Source organism: Hemibagrus wyckioides, linkage group LG01 (genome assembly GCF_019097595.1).
Source record: "Hemibagrus wyckioides isolate EC202008001 linkage group LG01, SWU_Hwy_1.0, whole genome shotgun sequence".
In the NCBI taxonomy this organism is placed as follows: Eukaryota; Metazoa; Chordata; class Actinopteri; order Siluriformes; family Bagridae; genus Hemibagrus; species Hemibagrus wyckioides.
Window position 1 is genome coordinate 10375387 of NC_080710.1, and position 20329 is coordinate 10395715.

Consider the following 20329-nt stretch of genomic DNA (forward strand, 5'->3'; position numbering starts at 1 on the left):
TGAATGTTATTACAGTCATAATGTGGAAATTTATTCCAAATATTCAAAACGTTCCCACTTTACACCACTTGATCATGGATAATCGAGTCTTGTCAGCACTGTCATTGTGGTTTCCTAGCTAGCAATTCCCAAGTAAATGGTGAAAGAGGGTGACATCTTGTGCTTTGAGTTTTTTTCTACAGAGGTGGCAGGAGGAGGGAAGTAAAGTGGGCTCCAATTTTCCAGCGCCCACCTCACTCCCAAATCCAAAACTATGTTCTTGTAAATGCCTGTGTAATGGGAATGGAAGAGAAAGTTTAGGTGAAACACATGCCAGGTATTTCAGGTTTCTCAGCACTCAGATGGTAATGGGATACTTTACTAAAGGGCACCTTATTCTTTCTCGAGATAACACTTAATAATGCCTTACCGCTGGTCTATTACATGCACCTGTTGGGACAATCCACAATTACCATCCATTTTGAAACTCCACAGCGGGTTTTAGCTAATCATTAAAGTAAACAGTGAAAGGCTTCACTCTTTTTTCTTTTTTTTCAGCCCCGGCGGGCCTGTGTGGCGCACAGCCTGGTGCAATCGATTTCGCCCCATCGACTGCAGTGTTTAGTCTATAGATTTTTCTATTTAAAAAAATCTATATTGACAATAATCTTCCGTGTAAGTGCGCTGTGCTGCGTAATGTCGCGATTGACGGCACGTGACGAATCGGCGTTCGGAAGCAGCCCCCCCCACCCCAGCCTCTCCCCCTCTCCTCCCCAACGAGCGCGAGCTGATTCTGCGACACCTCACGTGGGCACTTCACACTGTGTACGACCCTCATGTGCTGTGTACATCCGGTCACATCCGGCTATTAATAAGAATGTTATCAGTTTGTTCAAAATATTTAAAAAGACTGGACATTGCTTTGATTATCCAGCTGTAGAGGAAAAAAACATATCAAAACCCGAGAGGTGTCCTTTCTTTTTTTTTTTACTTCCAATTTACTGTTGTAGCCTGTGGTATAATAGTAGGCCTGCACCATACTTTGTATTCGCCTCTGATTACATATATGCTGCATATGAGGTTTGAAATGTAGCCCATGTCACTGAAGTGACAATTGTCTTATTGAAGGTACGAGGAAGCCACAAAATCAATGACGAGCAGCAGGGCTACTATGGGAGGGTGAGAGAGAGAGAGAGAGAGAGAGAGAGAGAGAGTAAGGGGGGTAGAGGGAGGGGTGGGGGTGGAGGATGAGGTGGTGATGTGTGTGAGTTGTAGCGGCTTGGCTCTCGTTTCCACGTCGCGGCAGCGCGGAGGCAGAGCGCGCGCGCATTCGGGAGGGAGTCTGGTCGCGTGAGCCATTGGGGTTCCCGCATAACGGGAACAGACAACAAAACACGCAGGCGGACGGACCGGGAAATAGGCAAGTGATCTTCAAAAACAAAAACAAAAAACACAAATCCAGCGACGAAACAAGTTTTTAACATTTCCAAGTGTTCGTGATTTATTTATTTATTTATTTGCTTTATTTATTTATTTTTATCGATTGATTGCGTTTTAATTAGCGGAGTGTGACAGACCGGTGGTGGGAGGGGCGAAGCGCCGGCGAGCACATTATGTTGCCTTATTATTGACGTTTATATACAAATAGATTAAACAACAACAAAAACACTTAATGTGACGAATTTCGACTAGATCCGGCTGTGCGACTTAGTGAATGTGGAAGCGATTGTTTAGCATGTAGCTGTTGGAGAAAAGCGGATCCATAGCTAAAGACCAAATAAACGAACCAAAAGAACAAATGCACCAAATATCAGAATAAACCCAAGAAGCACTGTTTTATTTTTTGCTATAGTGTCAGGACGTGAGCGCTTTTCTCCTAACAGAAATCAATGCCGATTTCTCCGTTTATTCTGTTTTATAGCCAAAGTAAAGGCACGAGCGAGGGAGGGAAAGAAGCGAGCCTGCGCGTAATATTCACTGTCAGATCTCAACAAAGGGATTTAGAAAATATCCTCATGAAAAGAAATTAGTTTTGCAGAGAGATTTTCAAAACATTAGGCTCTAAACCGCAGCTTGGCTTGAGCAGGTGTAGCGCTGTAGCATCAGTGAGGATATCAGTGATATGAGTGTACAGCCTAGTCTGTCCGCCTGTGTGTGGGTTTGTGTCTGAGCAGCTTCTGCTGTTGTCTCTAGGCTTATTATACAGTTCAAAAGTGAATGTACACAGAATAAAAATGAAAACGTGATCGGTCAGCATGCCAGTGAGCGCCACACCGAGTTACTATCACTGATAAAACTTGGTGTACAATGCCAAAGAGATCCCGAACACAGCCAAAGCCGAACACGACCGAGCACGAGGTGAAGAGCTACACATCCGATCTCAGCTACGAAGAAGAGACCGGCGACTAGAAACAGACTGTGCTGTAATAACGCCAAAGCAACATAATAATAATATTAATACCAGCAACTAGGGGAAGAAAAAAAGTCCAGAACAAAAGCCTGAAGACGAAGGAGGATCATGTTTGTCCCCTTGCCGCTGCCGTTCGTCTTGCCGAGAACTGCCTCCGAGCTCCGTGCCTGGCGCCTCAAGTCTCCGCCGGCTGCGCGCGCGCTCTCCGGTAAGGTTCCCTACTCTCTCACTATCTCTCTCTCTCTCACACACACACATATACACAGCGTGCAACCGGGCCGTGTCCACGCCAAATCATGTCCTCTGCTGTCCCAGTTCTTGGAGCTCGATCGTCTTTTCCTTTTGTGTCCAATGTGCAAAAACAGATTGCTCACTTCCTCACGCGCGCGCCTTTATGTCGTATCCTAGGAATCGTAGGATTTTGTAGTCGTGGTTGAATATAGAGTATAGCCATTTTCCCCAAAAATCATAAGCAAAAAGGAATAGGCTTTCACTGGCTAGAGATACAAAAAAAACAGAACTTCATTTCTTCATCTCTTATGAAACCTTTACATTAGAGCTGATGAATAAGACAGGTCTATGACAGCCAGTCCTCGAGTTTAAGGTTCTCTGTCTTTCTTTCCCCCCTGTATCTCTCCGTGTCCTTTGCTCGCTCCGCTCTGCCTCCGGCTCCGTCTCTCCCGGACTAAAGTCTGGCGCGCGCCGGCCCGGGAATATTCATGCCGCGATATCGATCCTGCGGAGATCGATTCCGGGGCCGGCGGATCGCGGCACAGAGAGAGGATAGAGAGAGGCAGACCGAGCAGAGCAGGAGAAGACAGGAGACCGAATGAGACACGCACGCTTTTAATTCTATATGCCTTTTTTGTTTTTGCAAGAATTCAAGCTGGATGTGTTTTAATGGAGCGTTACCGGAATTAATATGGTCTTTCATTGTAAGAACATGGAGATTATGGTGGTGCTGCTTTGGATTTATTTGTGGAGGGTGATGTTTCTGGTGTGTATAACCAGCCAGTCGACTGCAGGACAGGATGCCAGTTTGGAGGGATGGTGGATAAAGAGGACGATGTCCTTTAACATCCGGATTGAGCTGAGCGCTCTCTGTGCACTAAAAAATCCCCACTGCACCTGTGTATGTGTTAATTATCACTGGTCAGTTTGCTGTGGGAGAAAGCAGCGGGACAGCAGACAGGAGGAAACACACTGATGAGTGACACTGAAGCCTGTGCACTTCTGGACACTGACTTATAATGTGGTTCAGTTTGCTGTCTGATTGTTTCACAGAATAACAGGTTCACTACAGGGTCTGTACTGAAAACAAGAAATGTTATTCTGGGATAGCTATACTACTGTCTTTCTTGTGCAATTTAATTTATTATTATTATTATTTTTATATATAATTTTTGATCATTATTATTATTATTATTATTATTATTATTATTATTATTATTATTTTGTGTGATTACACGTCTTGCACTTAGCAGTAGGCCTAAATGAAAACAATGCTGCACCTCTGGTAATTACGGTAAGTTGTTATGTACCACTTTAGCCTATCCAATACAGCTTTTAGGACATCTTCTTATTTGGACTGATTACTGGGAGAAAAAAACAAACTTCTTTTTAGAAGAACTTACAAAAACAATAGATGGGATTTTTTTTTCGTGAGTGAGACAGACAGAGAAAGTAGGTGATGACATGGTGTAAAGTGTTAGGTTGTAAAGTGTAAAGTGTTGACATGGTGAAACACCCCCTACCCACCACCCACCTATCTATCACACACACACACCTAATTTTGTATTTGGAGGTGAAAAGTGAACGATTGAACTTATGGAGCGCGCACGCCATGGACGCAAAGCGCGCGCCTTTCTCTTCTCTGATGCGCATGCGCAGATGGCACGTACGTCCGCCTATTCACTATATGGTGTACCATTTAGCGAGGTTTGCTAAATAATAAACTAAATAATGCTCAGTATGGCAGCTGTACTACATTTTAAAAAAAAAATCCATAGCCTTAGATTATTACATTGAGGCTCTTTATCTCGTTGGTTATGCAGAAACATACATATGCAGCAGCTGGGGTGACCTGCAGAAAAATTGTGTTATTGTAACCAGACTACACATCATTTATATCAAATTTTGTCAAAGGTGATCCGTGTGTAAACAAAATGTCAATGCATTTTTGGTAAAGGGTCTCTTCCCATTCAAGCAGAAAGAAGCCCGCTCTTGTGTGACTGGAAATAACTGTCAGGAGCATCTGCAAGATGGCCGCTGAGTGGACAGACTTTACTAGAAGGACCTTGATTTGACAGTCACATAACTGTAGTAGGAAATATTGATGCAGTATGGGGTAACAGTCTCACTGAAAACTGTTTGTTGGCACCAAGTCACATGGGAAAGGGTATTTATGCCAAGGAGTGTATGTGTGTGCGAGCCTGTGCGTGCCTGTGCGTGTGTGTGTGTGTGTAACCTGTGTATGAGTGCAGCTAGGGAGTTCCAGGTTTAAGATGATTGTCAATGACAAAATATCAGCTTGGGCTTGTTAGTAGCATAATTCAAAATCAATAGACACAACAAAGATGTCAATACAGCATGCTTTATTACTTTGAGCTCTCTCTCTCTCTCTCTCTCTCTCTCTCTCTCTCTCTCTCTCACTGTCAGTGTGTCTGTCTGTGCAATACATACAGATTATTCTCCGTAAACGTCCTGGGTACCTTATTAACAAATTCATTAAGCAATTAATGAACAGCACATACTACCTCTTTCCTGCACTGTTTTATCAGTTCACAGTGTTTTAGTGTCTTGACAAAATAAAACATACAATAGCCACAAAAATCATGTATTTCTTTCGTATTGCGTTAAATTAAATCCATTTGGTCTTGCAGTTCAAATTTTTACAAGTATCAGTAATGCATTTCATTAGAGAAGCACCTTTCTGAAAATAAGATTAGGTCATACATAGAGAGCTAAATTACATTAAGTCCTAGTTTACAGTTCAGAGAGTCTCAGAGAGAATGAAAATGAGAGCGAGAGAGAGAGAGAGAGAGAGAATGTAAGAGAGAATGCGGGAGAGAGGGAACACATGAGAGAGATGGCCTCCACTAATGGCGTTTTAATAGTGATGAAATCTCATGGCTCATTAGCAGCAGTGAGTGATATTGAGTTTCGCCCAGTGAGGAATGACCTTCGCCTGTGCTCATAAACACACACACACAGTATCTTCACTGATCTCAGGCAATGAATTCAACAAACTGAATGTACACCAGCTTTCTGAGGTGCATTATGAATCTTAGGAATGTTCTTAATACATAAACTGTTCTCCAGTCTGAACCGCTAAGTCGGGTTTTAGGTGTTCAACCTAAAACCCGGTTGCAGTGGTATTTTAAGATTATTACTCGTCACATTGAACAAGAGGATCTCGATAAAATTTCGCCTGAATTGTATAATGTCAGATTATCCAATGATCCTCTAACAAGAGACTTGCAATTTTACGTTCTTCTTACCTTATCATTTAGCCTGATCAGGACTCTTTCACAAAAATGGCGTCTTTTAAAGAGAAACATTCTTTAAAGTGAGCTTGAGGTAACAAGGAATTTTTACTGTCGCTATTATAGCTGTAGTGTATGACCTTATGCTTTTCTTATAATGGTGGTTTGTAGCGTATTGGTGTGTATTGTAGCAGTGTTTACACTCTGATTTTAATTTTAAAAAAATAACAGTGCCAATGATTTATTTCTAAGCCCTAATATGGCTGCATCTTATGATACATTTGTATGATAGATTTCAAGTCGTGACCAAAAAAAAAAAAAACTTTTTCTACTTGCTACAGCAAAAACAGGCTAAATATAATACAGAATAAAGCCGGCTTAAGATTTACAAAGTAGTACTCCAGCTTTTATTTGTTGTCGTTTATTTCTTTTTAGTTCTAAGAGTTAAGAACAAGGCATAAGGAAAATGAAGTTTCCAGCAGGCTCTAAGTCAATATGAGTAAGATTCCCCAAAAGTGCCATAGAACTGAAATGTATGAGAAGATGGTAGGGAGGGAGGCACTTTAAACACTCGTACTAAACATAAAGATGATGGCTACAATGCTTTTGGGAAGTTGAGCTGAGATGTATGAGAGTAACCAGCGAGAGAAACACATGAGAACGATGCTGCTTCACCTGAATACATTTACATGCGTGTGTACCAGCGTGATTCCACTATTATCCCACAAAAACCCACACTGGATTCCAGCTTATGTGACGGACATCTGGATTAAACGGACGATTAGACGGACAGAAGTTGAAACGGTTGCTTTGATTGATGGATGGTTGATAGAAATCTAGGTATATATATATATATATATATATATATATGTTTGGTGAATAGATTGTTGAATTTAAAACAACTGAAAAATGACAGGCTGTTGGTTAAATTGATATATTGAATGAGGGATTCGGATATTAGGGTTGTGCCTGGAAGACGGATATACGAATGAGAGGCAGGAATGTTATTTTGGTGATGGAGAGATGAGAATATTGGAGCCGAGGGATGAATTGACAGAAACATATGATGTCGCTTTGATTGATCAGGATGCTTCCTTGCTTTGGTAGATGAATACAAACATATGTCTCATTTGTTGTCTTTGTTTGTGGGAAGGAAAATGTGTGTGTGTGTGCATCATGTATTTAGATAAAGGGTATGAGTAATAAAACCTAGCTATTTGATTGGGTTCCTCCTTCACGGCAGCTGAGTAGAGACGTAAATCAGCAATCCTCCGTTCCATTTCATTTAAACTGTTAAGATTTATGATAAGCAGGGTTCCATGTTCACCTCTAAAATCCAGTCCGTGTGCTTGTGTGTGTGTGTGTGTGTCTTCCATTCAGTCTTCACTTGCCTCGTGTTTGAGAATGCTGATAAACAATACTTTAGAGTCTGCCATTTCAGCCATTTCTTCTAACATTTCTTTATTTACTAGAGTTTGTGTGTGTGTGTGTGAGAGAGAGAGAGAGAGGAAGAGAGAGAATAGGAGAATGAGAGGAGGGGGGCTGGGCCTGTTTGACCTCTCCCCTACATTAAACTGTCCGTTTGGTACTCCACATCTGTCCTCCCTCCTCTTTTCACGTTCTTTTGTTCCACTCTTTTTTAATCCCTCTGATCAGAGGCTCTTGCTGTTCTTGCACCTCCCTCCCTATTTCTATGCATCTGAACGTTTAGGCTGGACCTCTGCACCGTAAACCTCAGATATGGCCATGTGTCTGGTGTCTAATATAAAGGCGCAAACGAAGTTGGGGCAATATTGAAGCTCGAGAATAGCTATAAATTTGGTGCACTGTGCCGTAAAATAGTTTTTATAGAAGCATTTTTAGAAAGGTCTCTCATCGCCTTATTCCTTGTAATTGGCCACATGCTGCCTTGAGTGACGGGAATAATCATCAATCAAATTAAGGTGGAGGAAGTGGAAGGAGGGGCTGCCATATGAACAAGAGGGAGAGAGAGCGAGAGAGAAAAAAAGAGTGGCTGACTAGAGAGAGGCCTGTAATTATCTGATATTAGAGCTCTTTTTAATATTCTGTTTACTTGCATGTTTGTTAAAAACATCTTCTGTGAATTACGTGTGATATAATTCAAACCGCACCATTTGTGTCACATCCCAGCTACTCCAGTGCGCTAAAGCTTGAAATAAAGGCTATTATTTTTATAGTGGCATGCTGGCCTTCCCCAGTTTTGTCTGGTTCTTCTGTAGACCAGACACTTTTGGTGTATAATAAAGGAAAGGAAACTCCAGACAAAGCTAGGGATGTTAACACACAACGTTAGCTTGGCCATCTTACTCTCAGCGAAGGAGCGTTTTACGGTGTACACTCGCAAGAGACACAGACCACCATTATATCAGACAGCTGATGCTGGGCTTCACGCTAAATTGGGACTCTGAGAGACATCACTGGACGTCAAAGCGAAGAAACGACATCTCGTGGCAGAATATGACAATAATGATTATAGTAGTCTGTATAGATGTGTTCCTCGCTGTCAAATTTCAAAGTACCCCGTAACTGAAAAGGATGATTTTTAACCATTTTTCTGACAGTTTTCACCAAGTAAATTTGGATCAAATTTGTTAAGTTTAAAAAGATAGAAATACGTTAGCTGTGCACGAACCATGCACATTTTTAGGCATGAAGCCTGTGCGCTAAGCTACCTGTCTAGCTAGCTACCTTGAATGTTGTGGTGTTTGCCTACTGAATAGTTAGAGCTCTGATACTAAATTCCCACCTGTGTGGGCAAATGTCTAGCTGTTGGCTATCTAGCTAGCTAAATTTAATTTTAGCACAAATATGCTGTTAGCGATAGCAGGAGTTTCCACTTTCATGCATATATGTAAACCCTACCTTTATTTCCATAATAGAGGTAAAATTTTCTAGTGAAGGAAGGTTTTTTTTAGTATTAAAGCATGTTAAACTTTTTATTGTTGTACATAGGTTCCTTGCAATGGTTTTCAATCATGTTCCAGTACTTTAAAATGTTTCTTTAAAACACTGCAAGCTCTTTTATAGCATCTGAGACCACTCAGTGAGTTTTAATAGAATTAGATTATTATCATCGTAGTAGACACTGTCGTATTTAATAGGCATCTCTTATGAGTCTCTCTGTCTAAAATCTAAGTGTGTCTGAGTGTGTGTGTATGTGTGTATGTGTGTGTGAGTGTGTGTGTGTGTGTTCATTGGCCGTTAATGAGCTCTGCTTGTGTTCCTCTCTGCTGGCCTGTCATAGCCCTGACACTGCTTATAGCAAAATCAATACAGAGAGAGAGGAAGAGGGAGGGAGTGAAGTAGGGAGGAAGGCAAAGGTTGGAGAAGGGAGGATGCAAGAGAAGAGAAGCGGAGCCTTTGAGCGGAAGACGATAAATAAAAACGTTATCTGCCCTTCTGAATGAAATGTATATACGCAGTGGCAAGATGTGGTGCAGATTATTGGTTGATGGTGTACTGTTAAGGCCATGACTGGCTACAGTGCACCAACAGTTTATCACATGGCTGAGTGTGTGTGTGTGTGTGTGCAAAATACAGTTAAGCAAATGTGGCCCAACACAGTTAGATTGCATGTGTGTGTGTGTGTGTCTGTGAGGAGAATATGAGTGAAAGCAATACAGTCTGTGGTGAGTGAGAGAGTGAACTGTAAGTGAGTGGCAGTGGATTGTGTGTGTGTGTGTGTGCGTGTGCACGAGTCATAAAGAGGCAGCGGTGGTTTAAATGGTTAAACCCTATTATATTTGTATTATAATCCCAGCTTTGAGAGAGTTTAAGTTGAATAAGAGAGAAGGGATCAGTCTGGCTGGAAATCCTTCTCTCTCTGACACACACACACACACACACACACACACATGGCAGCCACAAATTCATGCGCACATTCTCTGAGTTTATCTTATATACACACACACTCGCAGAACTCGTCTCGCGATCACTTCCCTCTGGAGAGAGGGAGGAAGACGGGAATAAGGCGATAGAGGGAAAGTGAGAAAGGTTGGGGGGATCCAATGGAGGCAGAGAGAGGGACAGATAGCAGCATTAAAATTCATGGCTTTTTTACTCGCCGAGCCAAAAATCAATAGTGTTTACTATGAATGAGTGGAAAGACGGACAACAGCCGGGGCCAAAAGGGGGAGGAGGGAGGGAGAGAGAAGGAGGGAGACTTCATTACTGCGGGCTGTGACACCAGGGGCCAAGGTTAAAGATGGGGTGGAGAGAGCGCTAGCGAAGGCGGGGGGGGGGGGGGGGGGGTGGTCTAGCATTTACACACAATATCACAGTGCCACCACTGATACAACGTCCTTCAATATATACACACATCTAAACTATTCATTTATTGTGTTGTAAAGTTTTGTGAAAAAAATCCGGGCGCACATTTACACCCAGACGCTCAGCCATGTGGATACTGTGGTCACGTAGTCATTTAGTATGAGCTGAAGTAAAGAAAGAATTTAAGGATTTAGAAGGTTTGGTGTTGATTTGAGTTCACTCTTGCCAAATCTGGGCTTCAGCTATAAAGATGGCTTCTTTATGCTCTCTAGAGGACATCAGGACATCTGGCAACAAGGGACTTAAGATACCAACTCTAATGACCTTTAGAAGCATTATCTCTCTCCCTCCCTCTCTCTCTCTCTCTCTCTCTCTCTCTCTCTTTATATTATCTTCTAGTTTTTAGAGCAGCTTGTCTTTTTTCCATGCAGTCGTTTATACAGAGCACAAACTTTTTGATATTCAGAAAAGCTCATGAATGATGGAGCAGGAGATGCTTGTCTCATGGCCAGGTGGATCTGTGGGATTTAGATGACAACATGAACTTTGGCATCAGCATTCATTTGCATTCAAACTCATACGATTAGGAAGCAAAATGTTTAATGATATTAAATGAATTAATTTTGCTAGAACTAAATTAACCTCAGTGTTACAAGTCGGTGAGAGTGATTAATGTCTGGAGCGGTCCAAATGACGCCCTTTGGTTTTTGTTTCTCTGAAAAATTCACATTATGAGGATGAGGCGAATACATATCGCATGTTTCATATCATAGTATCTGCTCATAGTAACATTTCCGAGAGAGATATTAAGTGTAATGTGATAAGCGTTACATTATTTCTTCACGGGAGTTACTAGAATTTTTTGAAACTTAATTTTTGCCTCAGCAGCATATATCACACGTAGCCTTTAGTAGATTATTAAATTTCTTTTTTACGTTCTCATTTACAAACACAGCTTATCTCGGTTTTATTTTATTGTTATGGCATAAACATTTATACCCTAAACTCTTATTTACCATCATGCTACTATAGCGGAATCATTATAATGTCGAATATTTAGTAAAGTGCAGACCGTCTAATTATTCCACACAGTAACCTGTTTTTGTGTATGCGTGTGCATGCTCTGTTCATCCAGTGTTCACATGCACACAGTTACTCATACCTCTTTAATAATGTAATATTACCTTTCATCTTGTTGCAATGCCATGCTATCCAATATTTATGACCGGTATTTGTTATTGTTATTAGATGTGACGTGTTTGATCGTTGCAGAAAGTGTGTTTGATTTATGATTTTGCTTACTTTATTTCCCATGCTACCTTTCTTCATCTTCTTTTTTATACTCTCCCTCTCTTTTCTTTCTGGGCATTTGCTCATTCTCTCTTATTCTTTTTTCTCCCCCAGCTATCTCTCTCTACTTCTCTCTCTCTCTCTCTCTCTCTCTCTCTCTCTCAGTCGTCTGTTCCCTTAGCGACGGTTTCCAAGGCGCCCGTTCCCAAGGGCTAGGGGAGGGAACCTGTGAGGTCACACATCCATAACTACACACCTGAATATCTCCTTTTCCTTTTTCCAACCTTCTTTTCCTAATCTCCTGTTTGGAGTCCTGCCATTCTCTCTTTCTCTCTCTCTCCATTCATTGAACCCTCCCTCCCTCCCTCGTTCTCTCTCTCTTGTTCTCGCTCTCTCTCTCTCTCTCTCTCTCTCTCTCTCTCTCTCTCTCTCTCTCTCTCTCTCTCTCTCAGGGGCTCCATACCTTTCAGTTTCATTTGTTAAGGTCATCTCTTTGTCCTTACGCTGCCGTAGTCATTAGTACTTGCCTTCATATAAAGATATAGTATGCAGCTCCAGTCAAACCATTACAGAGCCTCAACACAAACCCATGTTGTTGTTTTAAAAATGATGGAATATCCACTAATGAAAACAATTCCCTATGGCCAGCTTGTGGACCCACTATTGTGAAATTCCTTTAGTGAAAAACTAGAACTAAAATATTTGCCCATTTCTCCAACAATCTATCAACAAAATCTGCATTTTTCCCTTATATACACACTTTACGGTATTCCCTGGTGTTCATCTCAGGACAGACATGCTGATTGGCTGTATGTAAAATGTGAGTAAATTAAAGAGGACAAAAGGTTACGCTGCACTTGTCCACACCAGTCACTGGCATATGTCAGCCTTCCAGAAGGCCTGTGTGCCGTTTTTTCCCACTGAGTGCTTCTGCACAATGAAAAAAAAATGTGATTGATTGATTGATTGCTACAACTGCCATTTTCTAATTATGCTGTCCGTTTATGAGATGCATCAGACCTTCTGTTAGCTCCTGAAGTCCTACACAATGGTTGAGCTTTTCTTCCATCACGACTTATCAACGAGACAAACACTACTATTCCTGCATCAAATGAAATACAGCATGTTTATTCTATCAAGGCAAAATTACCTCAAACAGCATTTTCAACAAATCCTCAGACTTTTCCTTAAGGCCAAGAAGCATTTTGCTGCTCAAGAACTAGTCGCCATGTGCAGTATACATTATTTCCACTTTTCATATACAGTATAGCCCTCCATCCCTGGAGAAAACAAAAGACTACAATTGAGCGAAAGACACAGTTTCAAAAAAATCTGCTCGCAAGCCCCAGAGACAGACACGCGGTCCATCCTGAGCGGCTGTGGAGTTTGATGTGCTCAGTGTGCCAATGTACCTGTGAAAACTGTAGGTAAAGACATGGAGTGAGTGAAAACTCCAGCAGTGAGGATAGCGGCCTGAAGATAAAGCCAGAAAGAGCTGACCTTCCTGCTTTCCATGTGTGAAAAAGTATTTACACCAGGCTTTTGTTCCAGCACCAGGCACACCTGCTGGAAAATCACATTCACTCACTAAGCAGATACACACAGCAGACCAGCAACTACAAACGCCATAATTAGAAATACAATTAAGTTAAGAGCTGTGGTCCTGCTGGCACTTAGGCTTAGCTGTGGAATTCTTTCTGCGTTTATGGTGCTAGCTTCATAGATTACTCTAGATATGAATATCTAACAAGGTTAAGGGTTAGAGACAGCGTTCATACCATCTTCTCCTAATTGATTGGTATGAAATAGAACAAAAAAACATCTGCGTCACCCTCTGCTGTTTAAACTGATAGGAATTTCTAATGAGATCGAGTTCTGAATCCTGTCAGAGAAGGTAAAGACGCTCAGACATTAAACTTTTGAAGCATCAAAGCCTTATTTTGTAAGAAAACAGAAAGAGAATAAGATTAAAAGTCATCATATTTAACAGACGGGGAAACCTTACAGCAGGATCAGGTATCGATTTTTTTCAGTAAAGTGTGTAGAGTGTTTTATATGGAAAACAGTCCTTTGGTGCAGTGTAATGTGTACTGACTCTCTGCTTCTGTCCTTGGCATATCCATGTCGATCTGATTCATATTTAACAGGTAATTCATCAGTTTGGATGAGACTAAATATATATGTGTGTGTGTGTGTGTGTGAGAGAGAGAGAGAGAGAGAGAAAGAGAGACCAGAGAGATGTGTTTCTATTTGACCCAGAATGGTATCTTTAGTCCTCATAGTCATCGTCAGTTATATAATGTAATATTTTGCCAGTGATTGTTGTTACATTTTCAGTTACATGTTACATGCTGTTACATGTTTTTACATCTGGATTATCTTGATGTATGATAATCTTGCGATCTCAGCAAGTTTACCCTCGCTGCCTTACACTGAGAATCTAATCAGATGATTGTCTCACAAACACAATGTCCTGTGCTCAAGCGTTTCTCTGTGTGATGGTTCCTGAAGTGCTGTATCGAGTAAAAATGCTATCTGTCTATCTATCTATCTATCTATCTATCTATCTATCTATCTATCTATCTATCTATCTATCTATCTATCTATCTATCTATCTGTCTATCTGTCTGTCTGTGTGTGGTCAGTCAATTTAACAAGAGTTATGATTTCACTGTTTTTGGCATGAGGGTCATGGTTACCTGGCAACGGGCATTACCGTCCGTAGATATGCACTATACTCCTGGCTGAAGCGGAAAATGTGTGTGCGTGTGTGTGTGTGTGTAGGAGGGTCAAGTTCATCTGAGAGGAGATTAATGGTTGAGGGACAAACAGATTTTTCAGGCTGCGTCGACACAGGCCTCAAGTCGTTATTCCTCTTTGAAGCTTTTGTCTGGCCGATTTGCCGGAGGAGCGGAGAATGTCTTTGTAGCACATTTCCCTGTCCAAAAAAAAGCACAGTTTAGTCTAAATTCATTTACTATGAAAGTCTAAGGGCAGCCAATAAACGTTTATGTGAAAGAGTTATTTTGTAGAATTCCATCATGTCGATTCTTTTTTTCCTCTTAGACACACACACACACACATACACAGAGATGAATCTTATTCTGTCTGTTTCATTCGTCCGGACTGTTTTTTTGGAGAAGAAGTTGTGTTTATGCGTCACTCACCTGATCTGAACACTCAGGAATTGACAATCATGTGAGAAGCGGTGTACGAAAGCTACGTTTTGGAAAGCGTAACGTAAATGAAATCACTTAAAACTGTTCCGCACCTGTGTTTAAAAGTTGAATAAAACTCATTGAGAGCAAGCTTCTCTCATACTTGACCCATTCGAAGACATTTACTGTTAGCGTGACAGAGCTAGGTTTCAATCCTAAACCATCGAACACAGTCACGTTTTGCATACACATTGACCAAATATAACAACTGCTCTCAAACTTCAGCTATAAATGAATTCTGAGTAAAACAGAAATGTGACAGAAAGAATCACTCATATTTTACTCATAAAATAGACAGAAAACAAAAGGGAAAGTACTGGAGGAAGATAATCATCAGGAAATCAGGACCTTCGCATTACTTATGTCCCTTTTGGGCTCTGTGTTCTTTCTGTCTCTTTCTTCTCACTCTTTCTGTTGACCAACTCTTTCTCTCCACACAAACTCTCTCCCTCTCTCTCTCTCTCTCTCTCTCTCTCTATTGATCCACTCATAGTTTGCTCAGTTCTTCACTTTGCTGCCTCACTTTAATCAATACAGATAATTGTCTGCTCCCCGGTCGTTGCCAGCTTCTCTCTCTCTCTCTCTCTCTCTCTCTCTGTCACTGACTCAGTCTCTCTGTTTTTTCGTCAATGAACTCGTGCCCCCTCCTCCCCCCCAGTCTGGGATTCCCTCAGTTTTAATGACAGAAGATAACCTGCTCTCTCTCTCTCTCTCCTTCTCTCCATCGATTGGCGTGGGAGCGGATCGACTCACATGTGTAAACATTGTGCACGTTCGTGTTGCGGTTTAGGCTCTTCGACCGCTCCCACGCTCCACGGCCGCTGCCGAGATGCACGCCGAGGCATTACAGCTCATGAAAATGTAAACTGAGGCCTTGGACTGCACGTCCAACACAGTCATTCTTCTTATGTGTGACTTAGATCTATTTATGGAGAATTTACGGGTTGAAGTAGATTCTCTTCACTTACTTGCAGTGATGTGTGTAATCCTGCATGTTCCCTTGAGTCTCCATACATAGGGGAACGTGTGTGCCAGCAGCACGTCTTCGTCACTGGATGTTCGCGGTCCACCACACTTGCAGTCTTTTCGAGGTTGTTAATAAGTTTGTGTGTGTGTGGGTGATGTGCTTTACAGTTTTCCTCTTTAAGTCAACTGCAACTGTGTGACAGCTTCCTGATCCAGCCCTAAGAATGAGTTCAGTAGATTTTTCTTTTATAAAAGGCATTAGTAAATGAAAGGTGAAATATATATATATAAATATACATTTTGGGATTTTTGGGAGAAAATTTGCTAAAAATCATTCACTTCCCTTATGCATAAAGACTTTTGGGTCAGATTTGTATACTGACATTTATGCAGCATTTCACTTCACTCAGAAATGGGAAGTCAGCAGTTTAACGGGAAGTTGCGTCACTGTAGATCTCTGTGCTTTCGAAAACGTTATAGCAAGAATCTAGCAAGCTAACTGTGGTGCCTAATGTATCTTCACCTCCTCAAAACAGTGTTATAGAATTGCAGACAGGAGTGCGTACAGTACAATTCATTTTAAAGTGCTATGCTCACCATGCTGATGTGATGTCATGTGCTGAATTTGGATTTCAGACTTTCTGAATAGGAATTCTCAGGTGAGGGGGTGTGTGCGCTTTGGTTTTTCTTAGTCAGAGAGATTGGAAGTTCCAAGTCGAAGCTAAAACTTCAGCATTCATGTAACACACTGATATACTAACATTTCTGACCCAATATGGCCGAATATTTTGCTAATTTTGCAATAAAATTATTCCCACAGCTGGATAGAGCATTGTGTGTTGCTATGTCTTGCACAGAGTACTAGTGGGTGTAGTAAGAGTTTCAGTGTAATGAATTAGTGCTTGAACTGGAATTTTTTTTTAATAGCAGACACAGAGTGATACAAACAGTAAAATGTTTCAGTATTATTATACTAAATATTAGATTTCTTGGATCATGACTTGTCCAGTCAAATCAGTGGACTGGAATTAACAATTGTATAATATATGTATAAAATATATGGTACACTATACAAAGGTAGGTGTGTCTAAGAAAGAAAGAAATACACAATGTCATTGTTAAATCGGTGCCTTAAATGATCCGCCATCCAAATACACCTAAATGTGGTCAGTGATGGAGTTATAGTGTTTTTTTCTATTGGTGGATGGGGTAGAGAGGGTGATGTTTTACATAGCACTATAGTCACTGTTTTGTACTAATGTCTGTGTTTGATGAAATGAATACATTATTATAAATTGGCAACTGAGTCTGTGTGCCTATAAGGACCCCCAAGGAGTCATACATTTACTTTATATGCTACACGTCTTTGAACTGTACCGACATGTGCATACAAACACGTACAGTAGGTGTGTAGCGGTTGATCGTGGGCTTCAGGCGATGCTTAGTTGTGCATCTGTTCTGCTGCTCGAGCTTAAAAATCAGTGATTGCGTTAAGGCTCAGATGAAATTATGGAGGAAGGGCCTCACTCCAGGGTGTGACAGCAAGGGAGAGTGTCCCACTGGGACATACACACACACACACACACACACACACAAACACACACAAAGACACAAAGCCGTGGTGTGCAGAAGGCTCAGTACATTATGAGTTATTCTTTTATGTGTGCCTGTGATTGTGTGTGTGTGTGTATACACTCTACACTTGTGCCTATGCTTCATATTACATGTTTCCATTAAAAATGACAGCCTAACACATTTGTTAAGTCATGTCTGCACATCTTCCACTCCCTCGATAGAACATCGGGCAATTTTATGTGCTCTTAAAATGGCAGCTGATATGGAGCCATGAGAGAAAGGAGACGCGAGTGAGAGATGGAGAAAGAGATATGTAGTAGATTTATTCATAAAGCCTGCTTTGTTACGGATATTTTTGCTTTTGAGGGTTTTCAGTTTCTGCCTCGGTCTCCTTTTCCCCTCAGTCTGTCCTCTTTCTCTGTTCCTCTGCGGGTGAAGAATCTGAATTTCAGGAACCAAAAGTTAAAGAAAGAAAGGAGGAAAGAAAGATAGACAGACAAAGAAAGAAAGAAAGAAAGAAAGAAAGAAAGAAAGAAAGAAAGAAAGAAAGAAAGAAAGAAAGAAAGAAAGAGGCAGAGAGGAGAGTATGTTATGGTACTTTTAGGGAGCGGTCGTTGAGAAAGTGCTTGTGATGGGCGTCCGTGCGCTCCCCCCCTGCCCGGGGCCCCGATCGATACCAACTCAGAGCAATAAAGCTTTCCCCTGTCATCTCCACAGAATACAAAGCAGTGGAGAGAGAGGGAGAGAGGGAGAGAGGGAGAGGTGAAAAGCTGTTCCGCTAGCCAGAGCGATTTCCTACCCCCCTTCCCCCACATACCCACTCCATCCAACGCAGTGGTGCTCCCCCTACCCCCTCCAATCTTTACCCCTCTCTGCTCTCCTTTCCTCTCTCCCTCTCTCTCTCTCCTTTCTTTCTTTGTCTCTTCCCCTTTTCCTCTCTCTTCCTCTTCTACCCGAGCCTGTCCAGTGTGTATCCTGCACACGAGGTTCGATATTTCCCTGTGCCCAGGAGAATGAAAATGAGTAATGGAGCAAGAAAGTCTTATTTTAGTCATTATCGCAAGCACAGAGCTCAGGACGCTGGTGAGGAAAGAAAAGGGAAATGGACACATGACTCAGAAGATGGAGAGATTGCGTACAGGATAGGAGGAAAAGTAAGATGGCTTATAGGAACGGGGACAGAGAGGGAATGGGGTGATAAAATAAGAGGGGGAGCATGAGGGAGAGAGGGATTATGGAGGGGGAAGACAGATAGCGGGAAAGGGGGAAGAGGAATATTGATGCGGAGCAGGAGGAGGTGGACGAGGAGGAGGAGGAGGAAGAGGAAGAGGGGGCTGGCTGGAGAGGGGGAGAATGAAATCAGTGAATCAGTGTAATTGTGATCTATATTCAACACGGCACTTCACGTGTGTGTGTGTGTGTGTGTGTGTGTGTGTGCGCTACTCCAATGATGCACAATAGTTCTTTTTGTGAGTGACAGCTCAAAGTAATGTGTCACTCAGACGCACTGCTATAAACTTAATAACATTTCTTCTTCAGCTTTCTAAAACAACAGTGTGTGTGTGTGTGTGTGTGTGAGAGAGAGAGAGAGAGAGAGAGAGAGAGAAAGAGAGTTTCCCATAAACACCTTTACCTTTCTAGACTCTTTCCATTCTCTCTCTCTCTCTCTCTCTCTCTCTCTCTCTCTCTCTCTGGTGCGATCTCTCATTCTTGCCTTTATTGGAAAAAGATGGGCTGAATCCTTCATCTCTCTCCTTTAATTCTCTTCTTTTATTGTGTTATAACACTGTGCCCTGATGCCCATCTCTCTCTCTCTCTCTCTCTCTCTCTCCCTCCCTCCATACATTTACCTGGACGTTATCTAAATGCATGTGAATAAATCATTACAGTTAATAGAACTGAATAATCATATGTTATGTAGCACATTTCTTTCTTTTACTCCATTCCTGCTCATTTGTTGCTCAGAATTCTTTTGGCTTCCTATGTCCGTGTTGGTATTGATTTAGTTTTTTAAAGTGCAGCAGACAAAAGTACAATTTTTTACGATCTACTTCTGTCGCTCCTCCTTGGTACGTTGTGAGGATTATTCCCTGCTACTTTCCCCCAGTTACATTTTCTTTCTGTTTTCATCCGTCTCTTTTGTTCTTTTGATTTGCTTCATGTTTCATTTTTCTGTTTTCTCCTTTTCTATTCTGTGTCTCTGCTCAATTCGTATTTCTTTTTTTTTTTTTCAAAACTCTCAGTGCAGTAATAATAGTGGTAATAGAGGTAGCGGCGTGCGTGCGTGCGTGTGTGTGAGTGTGTGTGTGTGTGTGTGTGAGTGTGTGTGAGTGTGTGTGATTATTGTCGTGTCGGGAGTCAGAGAAATCGATCGATACAGAAATATGAGCCACTGTGTCAGAAACAATAACCTCCTATTCCCCTGACACACACACTCACAACCACACACACTCACACATATACACCCTCCACTAAATAAAATAAGGTAAAATTGTGTTACGCATGCACACACTCGTTCACACAACCTTTCCAGCACATGCCAAGTCACACCGCAAACTTATTAGCAAATCACACCAGGTGCGTGTGTGTGTGTGTGTGTGTGTATATATATATATATATATATATATATATATATATATATATATATATATATATATATATATATATATATATATATATATATATACACATATACACACACACACACACACACTCACACACACACACACACTAGAGACCTTTTTGCTACTGTTGCTTAGCAACGCAACCTCAGTTCCAATCAGAGTGCGGAGAAATGTCCAGTGATGTCACAGCTTGTGCTGACCAGCAGGTTGGAAGCGTTAATAAGGCCTTAAAATGAGAAATAAAGGGCACATTGATCTCGGCATTAAAGAAAGACAGAGGACACTGAGCGGTAATGAGGTGAGGCCCTTGCCGATGATCTGCTGGCAGTGAGAATGAGCCTGAGGAAATTAAACACACACTTTACGTATGCTCAGAGCGATTTGCATCTGCCGGAGTATGTCGTGTCCGTGGGTGTATCTGCAGAAAGAAATAGTTAACATCCACTGCTTCAGCGTGCAAACACGAACACACACGCGTAGAGGCCATGTTGA

General features: G+C 41.6%; 1 protein-coding gene across 4 annotated transcripts in view; it reads left to right on the forward strand.

Annotated features, from left to right (window-relative positions):
• Window positions 1-1247: 1247 nt before the first annotated feature.
• pou2f2a (POU class 2 homeobox 2a) overlaps window positions 1248-20329 on the forward strand; it is a 39608-nt gene continuing 20526 nt past the window's right edge. For 2 of the 4 annotated variants that reach the window (XM_058401217.1, XM_058401227.1), the window contains exon 1: window positions 1249-2597. In XM_058401217.1, the coding sequence (XP_058257200.1) occupies window positions 2498-2597 (100 nt within the window). In that variant the 5' untranslated portion in view covers window positions 1249-2497. Of the gene's footprint in view, window positions 2598-20329 lie in introns of all 4 variants that reach the window. The other 2 variants (XM_058401200.1, XM_058401236.1) reach the window with 2 other exon arrangements.